The 20,509-nt window shown below is 51.5% G+C and overlaps 7 protein-coding genes across 7 annotated transcripts; 2 read left to right on the forward strand and 5 right to left on the reverse strand.

Moving 5' to 3' along the window:
* Positions 1-309: 309 nt before the first annotated feature.
* Positions 310-2,265, reverse strand: AA0111_g682 (hypothetical protein; the record flags this gene model as incomplete). The annotated part of the gene is made up of 3 exons (XM_028653084.1): positions 310-574; positions 651-2,153; positions 2,207-2,265. The coding sequence occupies 3 exons, from the start codon at positions 2,263-2,265 to the stop codon at positions 310-312; spliced, it is 1,827 nt and encodes a 608-aa protein (XP_028511716.1).
* A 6,071-nt stretch (positions 2,266-8,336) lies between these two features.
* On the reverse strand, positions 8,337-9,984 carry AA0111_g683 (Galactokinase; the record flags this gene model as incomplete). The annotated part of the gene is made up of 3 exons (XM_028653095.1): positions 8,337-9,276; positions 9,325-9,773; positions 9,820-9,984. 3 exons carry the CDS (start codon positions 9,982-9,984, stop codon positions 8,337-8,339), a joined length of 1,554 nt encoding a protein of 517 aa, XP_028511715.1.
* A 489-nt stretch (positions 9,985-10,473) lies between these two features.
* AA0111_g684 (hypothetical protein) lies at positions 10,474-11,252 on the reverse strand (the record flags this gene model as incomplete). The annotated part of the gene is made up of 2 exons (XM_028653106.1): positions 10,474-10,920; positions 10,971-11,252. The coding sequence occupies 2 exons, from the start codon at positions 11,250-11,252 to the stop codon at positions 10,474-10,476; spliced, it is 729 nt and encodes a 242-aa protein (XP_028511714.1).
* A 478-nt stretch (positions 11,253-11,730) lies between these two features.
* AA0111_g685 (hypothetical protein) lies at positions 11,731-13,171 on the forward strand (the record flags this gene model as incomplete). The annotated part of the gene is made up of 3 exons (XM_028653117.1): positions 11,731-12,108; positions 12,223-12,955; positions 13,008-13,171. The coding sequence occupies 3 exons, from the start codon at positions 11,731-11,733 to the stop codon at positions 13,169-13,171; spliced, it is 1,275 nt and encodes a 424-aa protein (XP_028511713.1).
* Positions 13,172-13,700: 529 nt separating this feature from the next.
* AA0111_g686 (hypothetical protein) lies at positions 13,701-15,137 on the reverse strand (the record flags this gene model as incomplete). The annotated part of the gene is made up of 1 exon (XM_028653128.1): positions 13,701-15,137. One exon carries the CDS (start codon positions 15,135-15,137, stop codon positions 13,701-13,703), a length of 1,437 nt encoding a protein of 478 aa, XP_028511712.1.
* Positions 15,138-15,528: 391 nt separating this feature from the next.
* Positions 15,529-17,886, reverse strand: AA0111_g687 (hypothetical protein; the record flags this gene model as incomplete). The annotated part of the gene is made up of 1 exon (XM_028653139.1): positions 15,529-17,886. One exon carries the CDS (start codon positions 17,884-17,886, stop codon positions 15,529-15,531), a length of 2,358 nt encoding a protein of 785 aa, XP_028511711.1.
* Positions 17,887-18,230: 344 nt separating this feature from the next.
* Positions 18,231-19,496, forward strand: AA0111_g688 (hypothetical protein; the record flags this gene model as incomplete). Its single annotated transcript, XM_028653150.1, has 1 exon — positions 18,231-19,496. One exon carries the CDS (start codon positions 18,231-18,233, stop codon positions 19,494-19,496), a length of 1,266 nt encoding a protein of 421 aa, XP_028511720.1.
* Positions 19,497-20,509: the final 1,013 nt, after the last annotated feature.

Raw genomic sequence — 20,509 nt, forward strand, 5'->3', positions numbered from 1 at the left:
GCGTCACCTAAGTAGCTCCACTTTTGTGCTCAATGATACCAAGCTGACACACTGCGTCGAGAGCTGAGAGGGACATACCATAACTTCAAGGACGGACGAGATGATCTGTAGCTCGCTCAGCCACGTACGACAACTGTGCCGGTGGTCGAATAGCTGGGTTAAGGACGACAAGGCAATCCGCGCTTTGCATGCTTTGTATCTAGATGGGTATCTGCAATAGCGATTCACTGTCCGGGTTTACATGACAGAAGCGGTGGAGGACAACTGATTCCTTTGACGCGAGTTTGCGAACGAACAACGCAGTCTTTCTTAGCTCGTCACTGCGATGCTGCGTAGAGGACCCCCTGTCCTCTGAGCACGGAATCTTGCTTCGTAAGCTGATAATAAGCGCTTGCAGAACGTCGCCTTGTCTGCCAAATCCGGATTGTCGCCTGCACCAACCATGATATCGAGGTCGGCAACTAGTTGCTGATAAATGCGCAATTCAGTAGGCGAAAGGGCGTCTGCCATTGGGTTCTGAATATGGTGTGCAAGAATAGTAACGAGCGCTGCGATGAGAATGGAATGTATCATCCTACAAAGTGGTTAGCGACTGTTTGTCGTAGCTGACTACACGGCTGAGCTTGGAAGCTCTCGTGCATATCACTTACCAGTACAAGGCGACATTGCCTCGCGGGGCTACCGGCAACAGACTCAAAAGTCTTCGCGCCTCCGAATATGATTTATGTTGCTTCATCTTCGACATCCTACTCAAGCCATCCATCTCAAAAGGGTTGATCTCCGAGCTTATATCCATGGCCATGAACGCGTGCAGCCGATATATAGTAGCGAAGTAGTATGCCTCAAGCGCAATACAGTGACAAATATCTGCCCGATATAATAATTGTTGAATCTGACCAGCGGAAAGGTGAAAGATATGGTGTTGCTCGCGAAACGCCTGCAGCCGTGCGAAGACAATGGAAGTAGCAGCGCTCAAGTCGAGAGGAGTGTTGTTGCTTGTCTTGCGGGAGAACACCTGATCGATAGCCTCGACTTGAAGTAAAGCTATCCTGGTGAACAGCCAAAATATGAGCACTCGCCACGTACCCTCGGCTGCAGTAAGTGCACCGAGTTCGTCTGCTACAAAGTCAGAGCAATTGGCAATATCCTGGAGTTTATGTGTAGGTTGTGTGTTATTCAAAATGGCCAGAGTGGTGTCGTTGACAAAGCAGATCCAGAAAACGCGACGCTGTTGTGCGCTATTGGCTAGCTGTTCTATAGTGAGACAGTCCTTCTCCTCTTGGTATACGAGACTTCTAATAACACGTAGTGCAGTGGAGACGAAGTGTCCCGCTGATTGTTTATAGCTGCAAGGACTGGCCAGCATGAGCAGTGCTAATCCGACAAGACATTGTACTTGTCCTAGTGACGGTGGCGCCGCAAGAAGAGTGTTCAGTGTGGAATATGCGCGGGCGAGATAATACTGAGCCATGTCCATATCGTAGCTGTTCCCAGTCACACTCATTCCGCGGAGATGATGTGCCATACCGAAGACAATGTACGCGCTCGTCCAAGCAACTGCCGCGCCATCGGACAGCCCTGCATAACACGTCCGGAGATGGTCGGCAATAACATGTGGCTGATAGAGTGGATAGGCGGTATTCAAGTCTGTCAGAAACTCTGCAAGCAGTGATGTTCCAAGCTCTGGAGGTGGGAGATACCAATCACTATCAGGACTGGTTGTTGTCGGCTGGGGGAGCGGACTGAGCCCCTCGGTCGATCTCGGCCCGAAATGCCCGCCCTGCAAGAAAGCAGCATCCTCCTGAAAGTCGACTGATGGCTGGATGCCATCTAAGGAAATCGGGAGTGGAGTGTCTAATGCTGAAGAACCTTGACTAGTGTCGCCCATAGACAGAGCACCGAGTTCATCTGCGAATACTCCGTCGCTGCCCTGCAAAAGACCCTCTAGATCGAAGGGATTGAGGTCCGGAAGCTGAGGTTGAGGCCCGGTTTCTACCTCATGGCGCAATGATTCAACCCACTTCGAGAGCGGAACTGAAGCGTCTGTGACCTGCATGATCGGTTGTTGACGTATTTCAGGTTGTGTGACGTTCCGCTCATGTAGAAGCGATTCTAATCTCTTGATTCGACTCTCATACTCGACTATGCGATTACTAAACCATCGTTAGCCTACACTGGAAAACTGGAGCACGCACTCAGATCATACCCTCTCTGTGGTTTCGATCTCTGCTTCCGCGTGTACGTCGTCGTACACGTCTCTTTCATATTGGTGCATGGCGAGCAGCCTTGGGGGCCGGAATTCCATACACATCTTCGTTTTCGTTTGCGGCACAGATCGCAAGCCTGAAAGACGCGTCAGTTTGGAAATCGGCGCGTACAAAATGCTCTGGAAGCGACATTCGATGCTAGATAGCTCTCCGCGGATGTTGAGGCTGAGTCGCGTCGGGAGCGCCCTTGCCGGATGCATGGAGCCGCGGATGAACTAGACCGGGAGAAAACATCAAAACTTGCTTACCCGTACAGTAGAGGCAGAGCCACGCTTTTCGACACCAGCACTTGACATTGTGAGTTGGCTGATCAAGGGAATACTTTGCTGACATATGCTCGATCGGTCTGATCTTTCGTTACTAGCAGAACGGCCGATCCCCGCCCAGCGGCGCTGACAAATACGCACTAGTCAGCACTGCCAGTCACTGTCACCGAGTGCATGAAGTTACAACAGACCAGCATCTACACTTACCCAAGGGTGATGCTAGAACGCCTCATCATCTTCGCGACGATCTCATCATGCAACTCTAGTACACTGTCACATCCCGGTATACGTTGATATGAGCTCAAGAAAAAAAGAAAAAAACGATGAAATATCGCGATTAACAATGACGTGCAGTGGTTGACTGCACGCAGAAGATAGCTTGGATGTGATAGGTCGTATCACGAGGTCACAATTCAAGCGACTTAGAAGTGCCAGCATGTCTTTTTAACGTTCCGCTCCTATACGATCCCGAACCCGAACCCGCAGATAAGCTGATGAGGCATAACCTTGGTGCCAACAGTCTTAGCTTCATCAAAAGACCTGGGCATCTCACCTTTCGCATACTCGTTTATAATATCTTCGTTCAATGCATCCCAGTTCTGAGCTTGGATAACCTCGAAACAATCAGGATTGATCTCTCACAAGCCAGCTACTAGCGGAAGTTGCCGAATGAGCATCAACTCGAGTTCGATAGACACACGCGATGACGTACAATCCTCATACTTCAACCAAGATGTTCCTGTATATCCAACTCGACCAGTCCGCAACATTCAATTAGCACCAGCAACATAGGATGCTTCCATGCGATGCTTGACAGCTTGGGTATCGATACGCTCCTGCATCAGATCTCTGCGAAGATCACACTGCCTCTACATCAAGGTTCGGTAGGCGTCCGTTAGTTTCATCAGCCTCGCGATGAGCCGAACCAATGAAGGGGGCAGTTTCCCCAACGGTGGAATCAGCCCGAACCCTGTAAAGCTTCCGCCGATGCTGAACAGCCAGTTCGCAGCTTATTCAACACTCCACTGTATTACGTGAACCCAGATTCACGACGTGTACTACTCTGGCATCCGGCAAATTCGACCTCGACTCTATCAAGATCTTAGACACGAACTCGTCATAAAGGTGAGATGGAGAGTTCGAGGATGCTTGGATAGCAATTGTCTCAACGTGCGGCAGCCTCTTTAATGCCAACGTGAATCGACTGACTTCCGCGTCGTACAGCTCCCAGGCAAACAGTTGATGGGGGTCAGATGATAGTATAGTTGACGCGTGAGGATGTAGTATGGATCGAAGATCGATATCTTGAACTGCCACCGAGATATCGATAACCTGGGCGAGGAGGTCTTCAGGTGTTCCATCTAACCATTCATACATCGAACGTTGAGTCGGAAAGTTGACGGGTCTTTGGTATAAGAACTTCCGGGCTTCTCTTTCAACCTGGCGGCAACTGCGGAGTATCTCTGGGCCTTGCTCGAGTGATATCAGAACCTCGGCATAGATTCGCCCTCGCAATGCAGCGGGTAAGCTGAGGAATATTGTAACTTCTCGAGACTGCCCCATTGTCGAGCGTTCCTCAATGAAATTTGGATGGTCTAATGTGTGTAGCTTGTCCAGCGTCTAGCGTGTAGGTACTGTTGTGTGACACGCCGTTGTTCATATGCTCATCGGGGTGGGTTCTGAAAAGGATAAAGTATGTCGACTGTGCATGGCAAGCTCAAAAGTACAGCATTTAGTAGGGCGAGCAGACTTGTAATTGTGTTTATGCACAGATCGGTGCAAAGAGATGTTGTATGTCCATTATCAAGCGGTGTGAGTATAAGTAACAATCCGGGAGAGCAAATTGCCTCCTATGGCTCATGAGACTCGCTCATCATGACGTAATATAGCTCGTATCTTATGACTCTCTGGTATTCTGGAAGAGATTCACCTAATGAAACCTCGATCTGGAGTAGCAAGCTTATTCAGTGGCTGGAAGCTTGTGATTGCAATGCCTATCGCTGTCTCTGCAACGAGCAGATATCTCAGACGCTCTAAACCTTTTTGTGGCCCCGATACGCTTACCAGTTTCGGCAGTGGAGCATACAAGTGGCATGTTGTCGCGTTCATACTCGGAGCGTAAGTGGACAAGCGATGGCTAGTAACGGTTTCCAGTCGATTCATCCGTAGGCAACATGGAATGCAAATTACCGTGTAGGACCCATTGTGTGCTGAGGCGTACAAGCTCGGATCAATTATGTCTATGGAGAGTATATCACCCAGTTGTGGTATGATTCGAATTCCCCTTGCAGAGTGGACTGACCCCTACGATGGTCGAGCGAACATCTCCAGACGAATTCTAGTGGATCCGATGGATACGCGAGGTCGATGATCGCTACGGAGCCAACAATGGGGCTGACTCTAAGAGGGGCCGAAAAGAATTATTCCGCTGTAGATGGCGAGGTTTTTGCAAGCTAGAGGCTGTAAGTCAAAAGTATTCCAGACTCTTTGAGCCGATCGTATGACTTCTCGCCTTATGCCTTGTCTTCCAGTGTTGTCGAATCTTGAGGTAACAATGCGTGTCTTTTCCGTCATCGATGTCTTCCACGGCATCCAATTGAACCATACTAAAAGCTAATACGGACGAAACACAACGATGCCGACTGCAGCGTCTCGGTAGGTATGTAAAGCAGGAATCCTGCGCCCAACCTGAGAATACTGGTATTCGCCATCTTGACGTTTACTCAGATGAGTCAAATTTCAGGTCGTGTTGACCGACCAATTGATGGTCAGTGACATGAGTTGTGTAGCATACGTTCCGTATTTGACGTATTTACCTATAATACCACGGCTTCTGGTCTCCGAGATCATGTTACGCAGGCATTTAGTTTGTGGCACGCGCAGTAACGAAGCACACACGGCAGCCGTCGCAATTCGGGATGTGCAGGAACGGCTGGTAAAGGTACGGTGTTTTGGTAGAGCTATATGTGTCGCGCACGAGGCATGCGGTGACAAGATTTTTTTCTAAGCTGCACCAGCAATCGCGAAAAGCCTACATCATACGATAGGTATGTGGATGTACTGGAGCTGGGCGAAGCGAGCTGTTGCAAAAGGCACGCTTCTCTGGCGGCGCGCTACCAGGGCAACCCCACACGGAGGTCCATGCCCTATATCAAATCGTTCCATATCGACTGCGCTGCAAGCCGACACTCAAGTCTGAATCGCATGCATGAGCATCACGCCACAACCTTCTCCATGGAGACGCTGATGCCTCCTTTTCTCTCGCGTGGCCTGGTCCTTTGCAGCTGTCGCAAAACGTGCACCTCTCAGCTACCTCGGCTTACTCTGGTCACCGGCGCTCAAATTGAACGACGACAGCCGCATCATCCATCAAGCTGATTGAAACCATATCGGTATCCTGCTCGGGCAGCACAAGTAGACTTGAGCGCATCGACTGCCCAATTTGAATGATGCCTGACCTAGCTGACCCAACCTTGGAACAATATAGGAACACACTTTGCTGGTTTAAGATCCACCGCACTGCCGTCTGAACTTTATCTACAAGAAGCCTCATGCAAGCCATTGGTGACTTCAACGTCAAGTTCTCACGACCATACGGAACACTGCCAGGAATGGCTTGTTATGTCCTCTCAGGCAGGATGAAGTCTACACAAGAGTCAATCAGCCTCATCAAATGTGGCTTCGCGTCAACCACGGTGCAGACCTTTACCACTCCACATTGTTGCTTGTTCCGGGTCACTCGGGTTGAGGGGAGATTATACGTTTCCGGTCTCGTTCTAGCATTATCTTCCCATACAAGCTCCTGCGTCACTGGCGCTTGAGCAAATTGATCTCACCCTCCACAGACAAATGCAAGGTGTTTCGACTCTCCGTGCCAGTATTGGAGGCAACACACCAGGAAATGCTTGCACGAATGAGATTACGCGCGTCTTTTATCATTACACCAATCATCTAACACCGTTTCGCATCCTCAACAAGCTATCTCACCATATGACATGATAATACACGGACCTTTGTGATGCAAAGAATCACGAACCTAATTTATACACCGTCCACACGCGCCGCAACATCATCTCACTCTCCAAATGACCGAGAGTCGTTTAGCCCAGGACTAGAGCATGTGGTCCCCCAGCAACCACATGGATTCGGCCACTCAGTACAAGACCGTACGCGAGGTATCGGCCTTGTACTTCTCCGCAGTGCTCCGCCTGCCTGACACAACACCGTCACCTGCGCCTCGACGCCTTCCCCACGTGGAGGCACTGGAGCATACTCACAGCACTCGCCAACCACTTTGGATAGAAATTATTAGCGACCCGGAATCGTGCATCAGAAAGGTGCTTTCAGCAAGAACCGATCAGATGCTAATGTTTGGACAAGCTCTCAATAGTTACTAGGCTAGATTTGACGTGCCAGTATCGCCATGGTATCGGCACGCGTTCTACAAACGAGCCTTCAGCTTCGACGATGTCACCAAATTTCGGTCACATCGGCTTCAACAGTCCAACAAAAGCACTCTACTCCACAAAAGTCACATACCCAATCATCCCTTCCCCTGCATGCCCGCGATATTCCACCACCAGCCTCGCCTGTCGAGAGCTCATTTCCGGATTCTTCACTCTTCCTCAAAGCAATTTCCTTCCCGTTGCGACATTCTCTTTCAGATCTAGGGCACGACTCCTGCTTTGGTGTGCGATAAGGCGCAAAGTACGCCGCAACGTTCCACTCCTTATCCACCATTCGAGTGGACTCGGCACCAAGGATGAACTGTTTTGGTACGTCATGACCAAACAACCTCCACCAATCCTCAGTCTGATCTTTCAGAATCGGATCGTGATATCCTTCCCTGTATCCAAACAGCGGTAGCTCAGCAGACTTCTGCCTATTCTGATGACATGTCGCAGACTCTTCATCACAAAACCCCGCGCCAATCACATAGTCTCCGTTACGGTAGTGCTCTTCCTCTCCAGCATACTCATACCCATAGCCGTGTGTGAACCCTTGATCACCACCAATCCAGACAACTACATCCTCGCGTGTAACAGGATGCGTATATGTATACCAATATCCTGTCCGCCACCTTGGTGTCATATCGCCACTTATCTGTTGTGGTGGTGGAATCGTATACCCGAGTTGTCTTCCTATGCTATCTTCGCTGAAACGTGCTGCGGCAAGTACATCTCCGTCTGCGTACATGGTATTATTATATTGCTGATAATGACCTGCTCGATCAAGACTTGGTTCCTGAGAATGCCTCTTTCGCGATGGTCTTCTACGACGGTTGGGGTTGCGTCTAGGCATGTTGGTGGTAGGTCGCTGGGTGGGGATTACCTGTCGATATTGTGATTGGCGTGTAGATGTGAAGACAGGAGTTGCAACGTCCTGATCGGAATGTAGAAAATTGGATATGTTTATTGGATGCAGGACCTTTGAGACCGCCGCCTTGGAAGAGATGATCGATGTGAGGATATAGCAAGGCGCCTCGTAGAAGCTATCGTGGTGTTGATGCAGTACAGTCCGCATGATGTTCTGTATGGCGTGCGATCCTGTGAAGCCAAAGCTGGGATTGATGTGACATGTGTTGCATATTGAAGAACGTCAAGATTGTGGTGCGAAACATTCCATATTCTGACTCTCAGTGAGAAGGTAAACGAGACAAACCTGGTGTCTCTGTATCGTATTCTAAGCCGTGACCACAGGTATTCAAACGGCTGACCTGGTCTGACGTTACCACGTCTGAACCACGCAAGGGTACTATCTACCCAAAGATGCCAACTGCCTCACTCAACACCTCATCCCCCACCTAAGCAAGCTTCTCCCCTGTAACCTTGAAAAGCATAGATCCACTTCCGGGTTCACTAACAACAACCGCCTGCTTGAGCTTCTCCTCAGTAATATCTGGAAACTTCTTCTTATAGTACTTGTCCACCCACGCCTTCTTAACCGCCTCAACCTTGTCCTTAGGCACAAGATGCACACTACATCCACCCCAGCCTGCCCCAGTAAGTCTGCTACCACAACTTCCCGCTGCACGCGCCAAGTCGCACAACTCGTCGAGCTCAGGACAACTGCAGTCGTAGATCTCGCGACACGAGTCTTGTGTTGTGTTCATAAGATCGCCTAGTGATTGCAAGTACGCGCGGTCATTTGACGGCGGTGAAGCGAGTAGTGATCGGAACTTGATCACGCGGAGGGCTTCGGTGAAGACGTGTAGGGCACGCTGGCGAAGCATGAATTTCTCGGCGCGGACGGGGAACTTGGACATGTAGCGTTGGTTAAGTTCGTCTTCGGAGATGCCGAGGAGGCCGCAGATCTGCTGGCGCGAGTAGCCGTCTTCCTGGGGAAGGTAGTCCTCGGTGTGTTGAATAAGCTTTGTGAGTTGCGTTTCGAACTCTGAGACAGAGATCTTGGTGTTGTCTGAGACGCCTTCTTTGTCTTCAAAGTAGGTGTCGTGGAAGCCGCGCAGGCTGACGCCAAGGGGAGATGAGTCTGTTGGGAGATCTTTCTTCAGGCCGAAGGCTTTGGCTAGGAAGACTGCTGCTAGTGTGCATTCTACTACGCGTAGGTTGTAGCATACAGGGGCTGTGACGTGCTTGTCTGCGGCGACAAAACTCTGGGCGGTAACGAAGACGAGTTCAGGGTCCGTTTTCGGAAACTCGATGTTTGTGTAGTTGAGGGTGGGCTTGAAAGATACGTAGAGGGCGGAACCGCGGAGGGAGAAGACGGAAGCTGCTTGGTCCATACTATAGGTTTGTTAGCCATAACACCTTCAACTACTTGGTCAAACTCACCCTCCAGAGTTGACACCGACTGCGCGCTCAGAAACAATCGCAAGTTCGCATAGCTCGGTCTTGTCGATCTTCTCCTCGCCATTCGCAGCTAGTACAGCAAGAGAACTTGTGCAAACGACGGACGCCGAACTGGAGAGACCACCACCACTTGGTACTGTGCCGTCGCAAACAATGTCCATACCCACAGATGTGAACTTGCCGCGCTTCTTCTGTAGTAGTTGTGATACGCCCTTCAATCCGGACTTGAAGTAGTTGGTCCACTCATGCTCGGAAGCGTCGATAGGAATCTCTCCCTCGGGAATGTCAAACTCGCGGGTGGGAAACTTTTCGGAGTTGAGGTTTGCTATCCGTATGCGCGGCTTCTCCTCGGTCGGTCGCACAGCAACAGCCATGATGAAGTCGGCGGTGATAGCCATGGGCAGTACCTCGTACAGAGAATAGTCAATGTGCTACAATCGTCAGTCAATAGTGATAGGAATCGTGCAAGTATTTTACCTCGCCAATGATGTTGACGCGTCCAGGACTCCTAGCGACGAAGTCTGCTTGCTTGCCGTAGAGGTCCTTGAACTTGGCGAGTAGGCTCTCCCATCGCTTTGTTTCGACGGGGAGCGCGTCCTCGGGGTAGATGTCGCGTAGCGACGTTGCTGTTGGAACTTCCATTGTGTGATATAGACGTCCAATTTCAGAAGAATGGAAGAGAAGGAAAAAGAGAAAAGAGATCGAAAAGCAGGAAACGGAGAATCTATTTGAATCTCCGGACGGTCGCAAGGTCTCAAGCAATTGTACGGCGGGGTCCAACTGACAACAAGTGGGGTTCTCAGGCTTTCCCGCTTCGAGAAATGCACCCGCATCACCAATCCGGCGCGCTCACTGCATCGAGCTGCAGGTACAAATTCTAGTGCCGGTTGCTCTGGAGAAGAGTCCCGTGCCTCGACAAGCTACCAAGCACCCCAGTCTTGGGTGAGTGGCATGCTCAGCTAGTCCGATTTGGATTGCACGATGCATTTTCGATAGTACACATTGATTCGAGCATTCGAGACCCTGAAATTACGAAGTTTACGTTTCGAGGTTCATTGTCGGTCGAGTTTTTCACGTATTTATTCGATGTCGACTCGAGGTATGGTGAAGATGCTGGAGCATGCACATTCATCAGCCCAGACCTCTTCCCCTGCCCCGTGGCAGTCCTCGTCCAATGCCACTGCCTGCACGACCTCGCGTTGAATCGCTGCGACTAACACCACGTCCTGCTTGTCCACCCACACCAACGTAGTTCCCTGTGGACGATGTCGAAGCACCTCGTGGTCTAGCGCCGCCCCTCACTCTGCCTCGTGTGCCTGGTCTCGGGGCCGCTTCTGCCTTCCTACGATCTTCTTCGATCTTCCTCGCCGCAGCTTCTTTTCGTGCCTGCTCTTCCGCTGCCCGACGTTGTGCGGCCTGCTGACGATGTATTTCTTCCTCCTCAATGTCTATCAGATCTTGTGAAGCGCCCTGCCATTGGGGGTTTAGGATCAAGCGCTGATTGTGTTCAGTCTGGGAAAGTATGCGTGTCCATGTTTGGAGCAAAGTAGAAGCGTTCTGGACAGTGCGTGATACGGTCTATTCATCGTCAGTCTGAAGACTGCGGCAGTTCTAAACTTGTTCCTTACAGCCATGTTGTCCTTTGCTTTCTGCAAGCTTTCCACAACACCCTCAATGACCTTGTTGACGTTTCGTATGCTTTCTAACTCTCTCCGCAATGCCGCCTCTCGCGCCTCTTCTGTGGTATAATGCGACTCCTTGGAGCGTGTCTTCCCGCCCGCTGCACCCTCCCCCGCATCATTGTCCGCATCTTTTGTCTTCTGCTTGGTCTTGCGCGCCGCCGGCGTGTCGAACAAAGCATCCTCGTCCGAGTCGGAGAGGTCAAGCGCCCCGAGGTTTGGCGGGTCCATATTGCGTTGTGTATTTGTTGTGTATGGTGTTGGACGCGTCTAGACGAATTGATTTGGTGACACGGGCAGCATTTCGAGTTGGCAGGCGTTGGCGTGTTTGACGTATTTGGTTTGGCGGGGCCAGCGGTTAGCAGGGGTCTTGTTGATGTTCCGCGCGTGCATTGCGCCAAGGAAGGAGCACCCGCCATCTGCGCCTTCCTTCCCAACCTCGCGCTTTCTTCCCTTCCCCATCGGAGACATAGCCCATTGTACCCACTCGGCTTTGTCCTTCACCCTCACCATCACAAGCCCTACCGAACTTTCCACTTGCGCGCATATCGATATTGCATCACCAATTGGACCCTTTGAACGTTGAGGCGTTGCAACATTGAAGCTTAGTGCCATTGTTTTGATTTTGGATATCCACATTCCTACCTACATTGCTACAACAACACCGCAACTGCCCCATCCCAAACAAACACTCGCATCACACCACAATATGGAGCGCACACCCTCGCCGCCCCGTCGCATTCACACCCCGCCGGCGCCCCTGCATGGAGACCCCTACGAGCCGTTTTCACCGCGCCGATCGAGCAGAGTGGCCGCCCAACGCGATATTCACTCTCACCAACAGGAGCGGTCCACCCCACGGACCAGGCGCGACATCACACCAACGGCCTCGTCGTCTAAGCGGTCTGCTGCCCGCGCAAACGCTTCCTTCGCCCTGTCGCCGCCATCCTCGCCTGTAACCTCACAACAACCGCGCTCCCCACGCTCGATCCGTCGCGCGCCCTTGGACCTCAATCCGCTCGACTCTGACTCCGACAACGCCGCACCAACTTCTTCTCGGCGTACTCTGTTCGCGAACATGGCTCCGGTACGTTACGTGAGGAGGCTAGCTTTGGGCCCGCTGCGCTTGTCAAACGACAGCGTCGAGTACCAAAGCGCCTCCAACTATGACACGTACGGACAAACATACTGACTTACGCAGGGAATGCTTCCTACTCCAGCCAAGACACCCCGCAAGCGTCGCGTTGAAGACGTCAGCTCCACCGCCCGCGTCTTGTTCCCTACCAATCGCCCATCCACCATCGAAGAAGCCATGCCGACGCCGCGCAAAGGCCGCAAGACAAAGAACCTCTACACCCTAGAGAGCTTTGCTGAGCAGATGGACGAGACTACTGAGAAGATTCCCATCTTCACCGACTCCAAGGAACGGGTACCTACTCCCGGCGCTCAGACTGAAGAGAACCCGTTCATCACTGTCAAGGGCAAGGGCAAGGCAAAGGCTACTCATCAAAAGTCAAGGAAGCTGGTCGACCGAAAGACAGCTAAGATGGAGGCTGCCGCCGACCGTGACGAAGGCATGGTGTACATCTTCCGAGGTCGCAAGGTCTTCCGCAAGTTCCACGACGACGCACCGTCCGGCGCCTCAGATGCAGAGCAAGACGATGAGCTCTCCGCTGATGACAAGCAAGTGCGCCGCCAAATTGGCGTTGAGGCACGCCGCCCGCTCACTCGTTCGTCTATCAAGCCGAAACTTTTGTTCCAGGCCGAGATCAAAGAACGCAACCGCGCGCAGGGCATTGAGACTGATGACGAGGAGGCCACCACCGAAGTCGACGAGGCAATCGCAACCCCGAGCCGTAGGAAGGGAAAGAGCGTCGTGCCAACTCCATCGTTGGCCACGACGCCGCCGCCTACGACTCGCAAGCTCAAGAAGGGTGAGTCATCCTGTGCACGGGTCTATTTACCCGCATGCTAATACCACAACAGAGATCTCATTTGACTCTTGGTCGCGCGTCAAGTCAGCCCACAGCTCAAGCAGCTCAGTCAAGACATCCAAGAAGCGCAGCGGTGAACCGCTCGAGCGCGAGGCAGCAGACAAGCGAGCTCGCAGTGAGCACTCCACCTCCTCCATGTCATTTGGCAGCATCTAACGGTGCTCCAGCCCGTTCGTCTTGAATGAGCATCGGTGTCTTGAAGACATCTTAGCTTGTCCTCTTCTGCATCAGGTCCTTTGTGACTGATTGTTTGCATAGCGAGCGTTTGCTTTTTGTGTTCTTTGACATCAAAGAACAAGATCAGGATACCCACGATTACATTAGCATCACGAAAGGGTGCGCATACTGACGGCCTTTAATGTATGTTTAGCAATGGAAGGTAGTAAGACCTTCTTTGCTGCTCTGGCATTGTAATCGGTGTTCTTTTTTTCTGGCTATATAAATAGCCCCATGGTTAGTAAGTAGATAGGGTACTTCAACTGCCGATCAAGGTATGCGGTAGTTTGGTGTTTGGGAGTTCTTTCTCATTAGACACCAACACAGCATGCAGCGATTGCAGATTGAAATGAATGTAATGGGAGGAAAGGACAGGAACCATAGTATAGATCAAGGAAAATATGAGTGATTACTCTCATTGTGCTCATCAACATGGAGTGCTGCTATAATGAATCTCCCTAAGCTTCGCTCACCGCCGGCCCAGATCAACATCCAAGACCTTGACCATCTCATCATCCCCTTCTTGCTCCACGTTGAGCCCAAAGAAAGGCGCCACCGCCTTGTTCACCACGCCCTCAAAAAGCCTCTCAATCATCCCACTTAGTTCGTCTCCCGTCTGTCTGAAATCAGGAAACGCATTTACTTCCAATAAATACGTATTCAGCTCCCCATTTCCTTCAATTCCAACCATGAAGTCCAAACCAAAGATTTCGAAGCTATTAGGCAGCGGCTGGAAATGAATCGACATACCCCTCGCCGCCGCCTCAAAAGTCTGAGATGTAGTTTCCAAAATCTGGGAAAACGCTTGGTTCTTCCAGTCCTTTCCTACATCTAGTGTTTTGCCGTTTGTAGAGGTGAAAGGAGGTTGTCCAGGTATGGTTTCTGGCAAGTCCCAGAACAAGCCTACACTACCTTCCCTATCCCCGCTGTCCTGGAGACAGGTGTTTGTGAGATGCGCTTTCATGGCTTCTTCGCGGTTCTCCTGGAGAGCAGCGTCCCAGGGAGGGACATAAGGGCGTGCGGCGAAGAGGGCGAGCATGGGGCGGTAGACGTAGACTTGCAGAGCGCCAGTTGCTAGAACGTAGGTTCTGATGTGGAATTTGCGGAGAGTTTCTGGCGAGGAAGAGGAAGAAGCGGTAGCGAGGGATGGCGGAGATAAGAGGAGAGGTGGGTGTATATATGGTTGAGCGATGAAGTGGCGGAGTTGGGATGTTATGATACCGTTTCCTTCGTCTTTCTCTTCTTTCCGGTCGTCTGCGTTGGAGGCGCCAGCATCGCTTCTCGCATCGCCGTCTTCCTCCTCTTCCTCATCATCGCTCTCAGGATCCCACTCTTCGAAGATGACAGTGAGTTCCTCTTCACTTGAAAACAACCTGATTCCTTGACCCCGTTCACTCATCCCCGGCTTCAAGATCCACCACTCCTTCTTCTTCGCCGCTTCTTCTTCATCTTCATCGCCATCAAGCTCCTCGTTCCTCGCCCAGCTCTCTTTCAACTCCCATGCCTCTACCAGCGCATCGTCTAGGAACTCGGCATAGTCAACTTCGAATTCTACACTCGGTTTGACGTGCTTCTTCAGTACGCTGTCCGGGTACTTGGTAATCCAATTCGCGATCGTGGTACTGAGGTAATGTTTCCGGATGAGTGCCTTGCGGATTACGTAGGCGTTGGATAGACTGCTCGAGGAGTGTTCCATGAGGTGATCAAAGTCGATGGACTCATATTGCACCCACTGAAGGAAACGAGAGGATGGACTGGGGAGTTGGGATGGCGAGGTTATGAATTCGTGAGCGGAAGCTGGTAGTCGCTTCTTCAGTGCTGCGAGGATGAGGGGTTGGACATAAGGGTCTTCGTAGTTGACGAGGGCGTAAATCTTCTCGCCGGGGTTGGTATTCTTGGCTGCCATTCTGAGGTGGTTTGTTTTCGTGAAATATTGTCTCTTTCCTTTCTTTCTGATAAGGGTGGGTGCACAAGGGTTGTTGCGTGTGGTTAGTTAGAAAGTACTGGCACTCATGCAAGCAACTGCGCCTCCTCTCTAGCACGTCGGCTTTTTGAAATTGAACGCAGTTTGTATATCAACGTGATGAACGGGTATAATATTGTACATGTACACAAAGGAAAGTCGTTACAAGGCTTACGTTACGCTAAGCCTGAGGTATCCAGAGCCCAGAAAAGTCGAAATGTCCGTTGTTCGCTTAGCTCTAGCCAATCAGCGAGCTTGTGATCCAAACGCCTTCCCCTTCCCCTTCCACATCCTCCCTTTTTTTGGTTGCCTCCCCTAGAATTTTTTCAAAGAATTAAACTACCTCCAAGTCATCGTCGTCGTCGTCCATGGCAGCAATGAGCCCTGCGTCTAGACCACCCAGACTCTCTCTTCCAGGCTCGCGAATGCCTTTTCCATCTAAGAAGAGACGGGCTTTCTTCTTTGCTGGACTGGCTTCTCGTGTACCGCGAAATGCAGAAGGCACTTCCTTCTTGGGTGATGGGATACGGCCGTACTTGAATCCCCAGCCGACGGGGTCGCTCGAAGTCGATGATTTTGCTGATGCTGTTCGTTTACGTTTAACGGGCGCCAAAGAAACATCGGCAGACGTACGGTTAAGTAGACTACTAAAGTCGGTGTCGGCTGGCTTATCAGGCTTTGCACCTGTTGAGCCTTGCGACGATGTATACCCTCTTGCGGGCAGATTCTGAGTACCAGCACCCTTCAGCTTCATGTAGTCACCTCCGGTACTGCCATCTCCCATTGTACCAAGCTTCTTAGCGAGTTCTCTTTCCCTCTCCTTTTCGGCCAATTGCTTACGGAAGCGATCTTCACGATTCGCTCCGCCTTCCCAGTTTTGGTGATCGCGGTCGATGAGTTTGGCTGCTCCGCCGGGTCGTGGTGCAATATATACGGTTTCGTGGAGTTCTCGATCATGGTACTTGCCTTCTCTTTTGAGTTCATCACCTTTAGGGCCACCACGTCGACCACCAAACATGCCGCCGCCGGGCCCACTGCCCATCCCGGTCATAGTGTTGACTTGCATGCGACCTTTCTTGGCTTTGTCAACCTGAAGTTGGATGTGGAACTCGCAGAACTCAGTCTTGCGACCATCGATCCACTGGCCACATTCTCTGCCGTCTTTACGTTGCGCATGGCAGAAATCCAGATCTCTCGCTGTGCCGAGTTCGAGTATAGTATCATCAGAGCTTGAGAGTTTCAGTGAGAACTTGCCGGTATCGCGATTCCGTGGTGGCATGATGTCTGGATTGAGGATGGCAACCAGTGTACCAAGAGGCAGTTTCCAGAATTGCGAAAATCCGGTATCGAACAGGAACAGGTCCAGCTCCCATTTGAGGTCTGTTAGACGGATGACCATGAACTTGCCGTTCTGATCCATGTCTTTGTCCTGCTTGCCTTTGGTCTGGTCTTTGGCTGCGTTCTTGGAGTTGTGCGGTGTTGACTTTGAGCAGATGACCCCGAGAACGACATAGTCATTTTCCCATTCTGGTGGGTCGTACTCAGGCGCTTTGACCGTCTTTAGCAACTGCGGTATGGTAAGTACAGTCTTGCCTTCCAGCGTGCGTGTTACAACATTGTGTTGCATTTCTCTAGACTTGAGGTGAAGACCAGAGAAGGATTCAAAACTGGGCGCATCTGTACTGTCGTCGCGCGATGAGATCTCGGCGTATCTTGAAGCGGTTGGGGTCGTGCCAAAGCTGCTAGATGAAGATTTGGAAGCGGATGATGTCGGGCGTGCGCTCTCAGGTCTGAAGGACATTGTGGATCCTGGCCGTGGAGTAGGTGGGTTTCCGAATGTCCGGTTTTGTAGACTTTGTGTTCGGGCGTGAGTCCTGGAGGCGGGTGGTGGCATATCGCGCGAGCTCTGGTCGGAACTCGTTCGTGAGAGTGAGGGCCGATCTTTGATTCCTTCGATGTTCTGCAAGCCAAAGCCCCTGCTCCTCCTCTGCTCAGCCCTCTCTTCCTTGACCTCACGCTCCTTCTCCTTGTTCCTGCTTTCTGCGATGCGTTCGCTGAAGGACTTGATCTTTGGCGTTCCTGGACCTTGAGACGAACCCAACCGTGACAGCCGCCCAGGGGTCCCCGGCCGCTTGAGACTAACATCACGGGCAGTGAGTCCCTTGTCTATGCCCAACATGACCCGCGCAGGGCTCTTGGGCTCGGTAGGCGGTTGGCGGGTCCGGACTGGTGAGCGTGGCACCTCGACGTCGTTGTCGTGTTTGCTGTCGGGGCGCGATAGGTCGATTCTGCGCATACTGGTGGCCATGCTGGCTCGCGACGATGCGCCGTTGCGGTCCATGTCCAGCGACTCATTCTTCTTCTTCTGCAGCGCCTTCAACTTCAGCTTGGCCTCGATGGCCTGGAGCTGCAGCTGAAGCGTCTCCTCGTCCTCCTCTCCATCGCTACCGGCTTGGACTCCTCCGCGCGACATGGGGCGGCGTTTCGAGGGAGATGGTGAGGCCGAATCGCGCTGGCGGCGGCTCTCGTACTTTTTACGTCCGGAGGGCGAGCTGAGAAGGGCTTCGACGGACGACTGCGGGGGCCAGTTGGGTTGGTTGTCTTTGACTGTGACAAGAGTCAGCGCACGCTCAGCACCGTTGGATTCGCTACCAGCCTCACCTTTTGACTTGGGGCTCTCCCGCACGATCATTGTTGTGATGGTGCAGTATTGATTGCGGGAACTCGCAGCGGCCCATAGCAACGCCAATACTACAGACGGGAAAAAGCAAGAATCTGGGATCTTCAGGCAGGAATCACAAGCGCATAGCCGGGACCCGTTGGCGTTTGTTGACACCGGACTGTGGTTCACCCCAGACTAATCTAACTCGAAACCGTGACGTGACAGGGATTGCGCGTGTTGCGGTTGACCCGACCCACGCGACGCGACGGGACTTCACTTTGCGCCAACAGACTCGGTACACCACTTGCATCCCACCTGATTCAAACTAGTATAATATACTCCCGCGATTCAATTGGACTAACATACACATCACAATGGCACGTACACGCTCAAAACCAGCAAAAGCGACCCCAAAAGAATCCACGCCTGAACCCACCACGTCCACAGCCAAATCGCTACCCGAAAGCACACCGAACCCTCCAAAGCTATTCGTACTACCAAAAGACACATCAAAAGATGCGCGCATAATCAGTCTCGACAATCCCGCAAACGCCACCCCGTCAAGATACTACTTCTGCCCCGAGAAAAGCTTCTATGAATTCACGCGCATCGCAGCGCCCAAGAAGGACTGCAGGAGTTGGTTGATAACAGGAGAGAAGGCCGAGGATGACACAACAGAAGGGACAGACCCTTCGCGGATAGGCAGCGGCTACATCACCAAATCCGCCGACCTCTTCGTCGCAACACCAATCGACATACTATTCCTCATCCTCCCCGCCCTTACACCAAAGTCCGCAAAAGACACCAAACAACACTTCCTCGCCATCGATGACTACCTCGACTCGCTCTCGTCTGCCTCACCGCACTGGAAAGCGCTGTTATCACAATATCCCTCCTTGAAATCCATGATAGAAACCAAGATGCGAAGGATATGCGACACTGTCGACGCTGGCGACGAAACCATGTACCGCCTCTCCCATCCCAAACTCCTCGAGGTCCTGCTTGCAAAGGCCGAGCGCATGGTCAAAAAAGGACTTCCGCCATCGCTAGAAGAAAAGTACATTAAGACCGCCCTGGAAATTCCCGTCATGAGCATAAAGCGGGAGGAAAGCACACTTGGCGCTGTTTCGACAACAGCAGGCACAGAAGAAGAGAAGGAGAACAAGCCGACAATAACAGAGTCCCAAACAAGTGTCGAAACTAGCATAACAACACCCGACGACGACGACGCCTCCTCAAAACCCACCCTCACAACCCCTGAGGGGATTCCACACCTCCTCCGCCTCCGCACATCCCTCACCTACCTGTTCGGCGCCTACATGTTGCCATCCCTACGCACACCTCTTCTTGCGCTTCTAAGTGCCCGCTTTGCCCCTCTCGAAGCCCACCTATCCTCCATTGCAGCCCTCAAATCCGAAGCCCTCTCACTCCGCTCTCTGTCAGACAACATAAGCCGGAAACGTGCCGTTGAGCTAGACGAGGAGAAGATTGCGGAGCGGGAAGAGAAGAAGAGGAAGAAGGAAGAGGAGGCCATAAAGAAGAAGAATGAGGGGAGAGGGGTCAAGCAGTTGAAGAAGGTGGATACGAGTGGTATGAAGAAAATGAGTAGTTTTTTTACAGTCAAGCCGAAGGGGTCGTAAGTGAGATAGGTCGCGGGAGGTTGAGAAGGATGATAGCAAATAATATAAGAGAATATTAATATGCTGAGCACCATTATATCCATAGGCTCTGTATTTGAAGCAGCAATCTGCATCAGAGTTCCAAATACGTGGTCTCGGAGGTGTCCAGGGTTTGAGTTACATCTCGCTAAGGGCATCTTTTGAGTGTTTTTTGGAGTCGAGTGCGGAGAAGATATGGAGCTGTGTCTTTTTACTTCGGGGCTCGACGACGACATGTCTGCTACAAGCGCGGTTTTGATAAGCAGAAGTAGTGGCATCAGAGTGTTTCATTTTGAGTGTACAATATCGGAGTAGTATCGAGGTCATGGGATCTTGGGGCACGGAGTTCGAAGCGCGTTCATCGTTGTTGCTTGTCACGATGAGTAGTTTCCACTCCATGCATCCTTTTGGTGGATTTTTGAAAGATAGCTCAGGAAGAAAGAGCACAGCTGAAGCCATGTGTCGAAGCCACGCCTCATTTTGAGCTCCAGGACTGGAGGTATCGTAGAGAAGAGAAGAACACGATAGAATGTGGTGTCTATATACACCTGCTCGTCTGCAGAGAACACGTACAACGCGCAAGCAGTACCACAAGGCGTAAGCACCGTCCTTTCCTGCGGCGGACCTAGCCGTAATTTGACGCATTCAGTTACTGCATGCTTGCACGACATCTATTCTTCTGTAATCATCACAACCGTTCTGTTCCATTCATCACATCATGCCAATCTGTTTTTGACTTGTTGCTAGACTATTCTATGGTTCCTCGGATGGGTATACACCATTTCCTCAGAACAGCCATAGTCAGAGCATGATCGTCTTTTTGATGGAAAGAGCTTTTTTCGGTGAGGAAGAGAACAAGAGAGTGGGGGACAGACATAAACATCTAAGCCTGCATATTTTCGGAGGACACCCTGTTATTGAATGTTTTTTTTTGATTCCATCGAGGAGAAAACGTTAGGCTATGTCGTTTCACTTGCGGACTGGGCGACGATAGG

This window comes from Alternaria arborescens (genome assembly GCF_004154835.1).
Source record: "Alternaria arborescens strain FERA 675 chromosome Unknown contig_1, whole genome shotgun sequence".
NCBI lineage: Eukaryota > Fungi > Ascomycota > Dothideomycetes > Pleosporales > Pleosporaceae > Alternaria > Alternaria arborescens.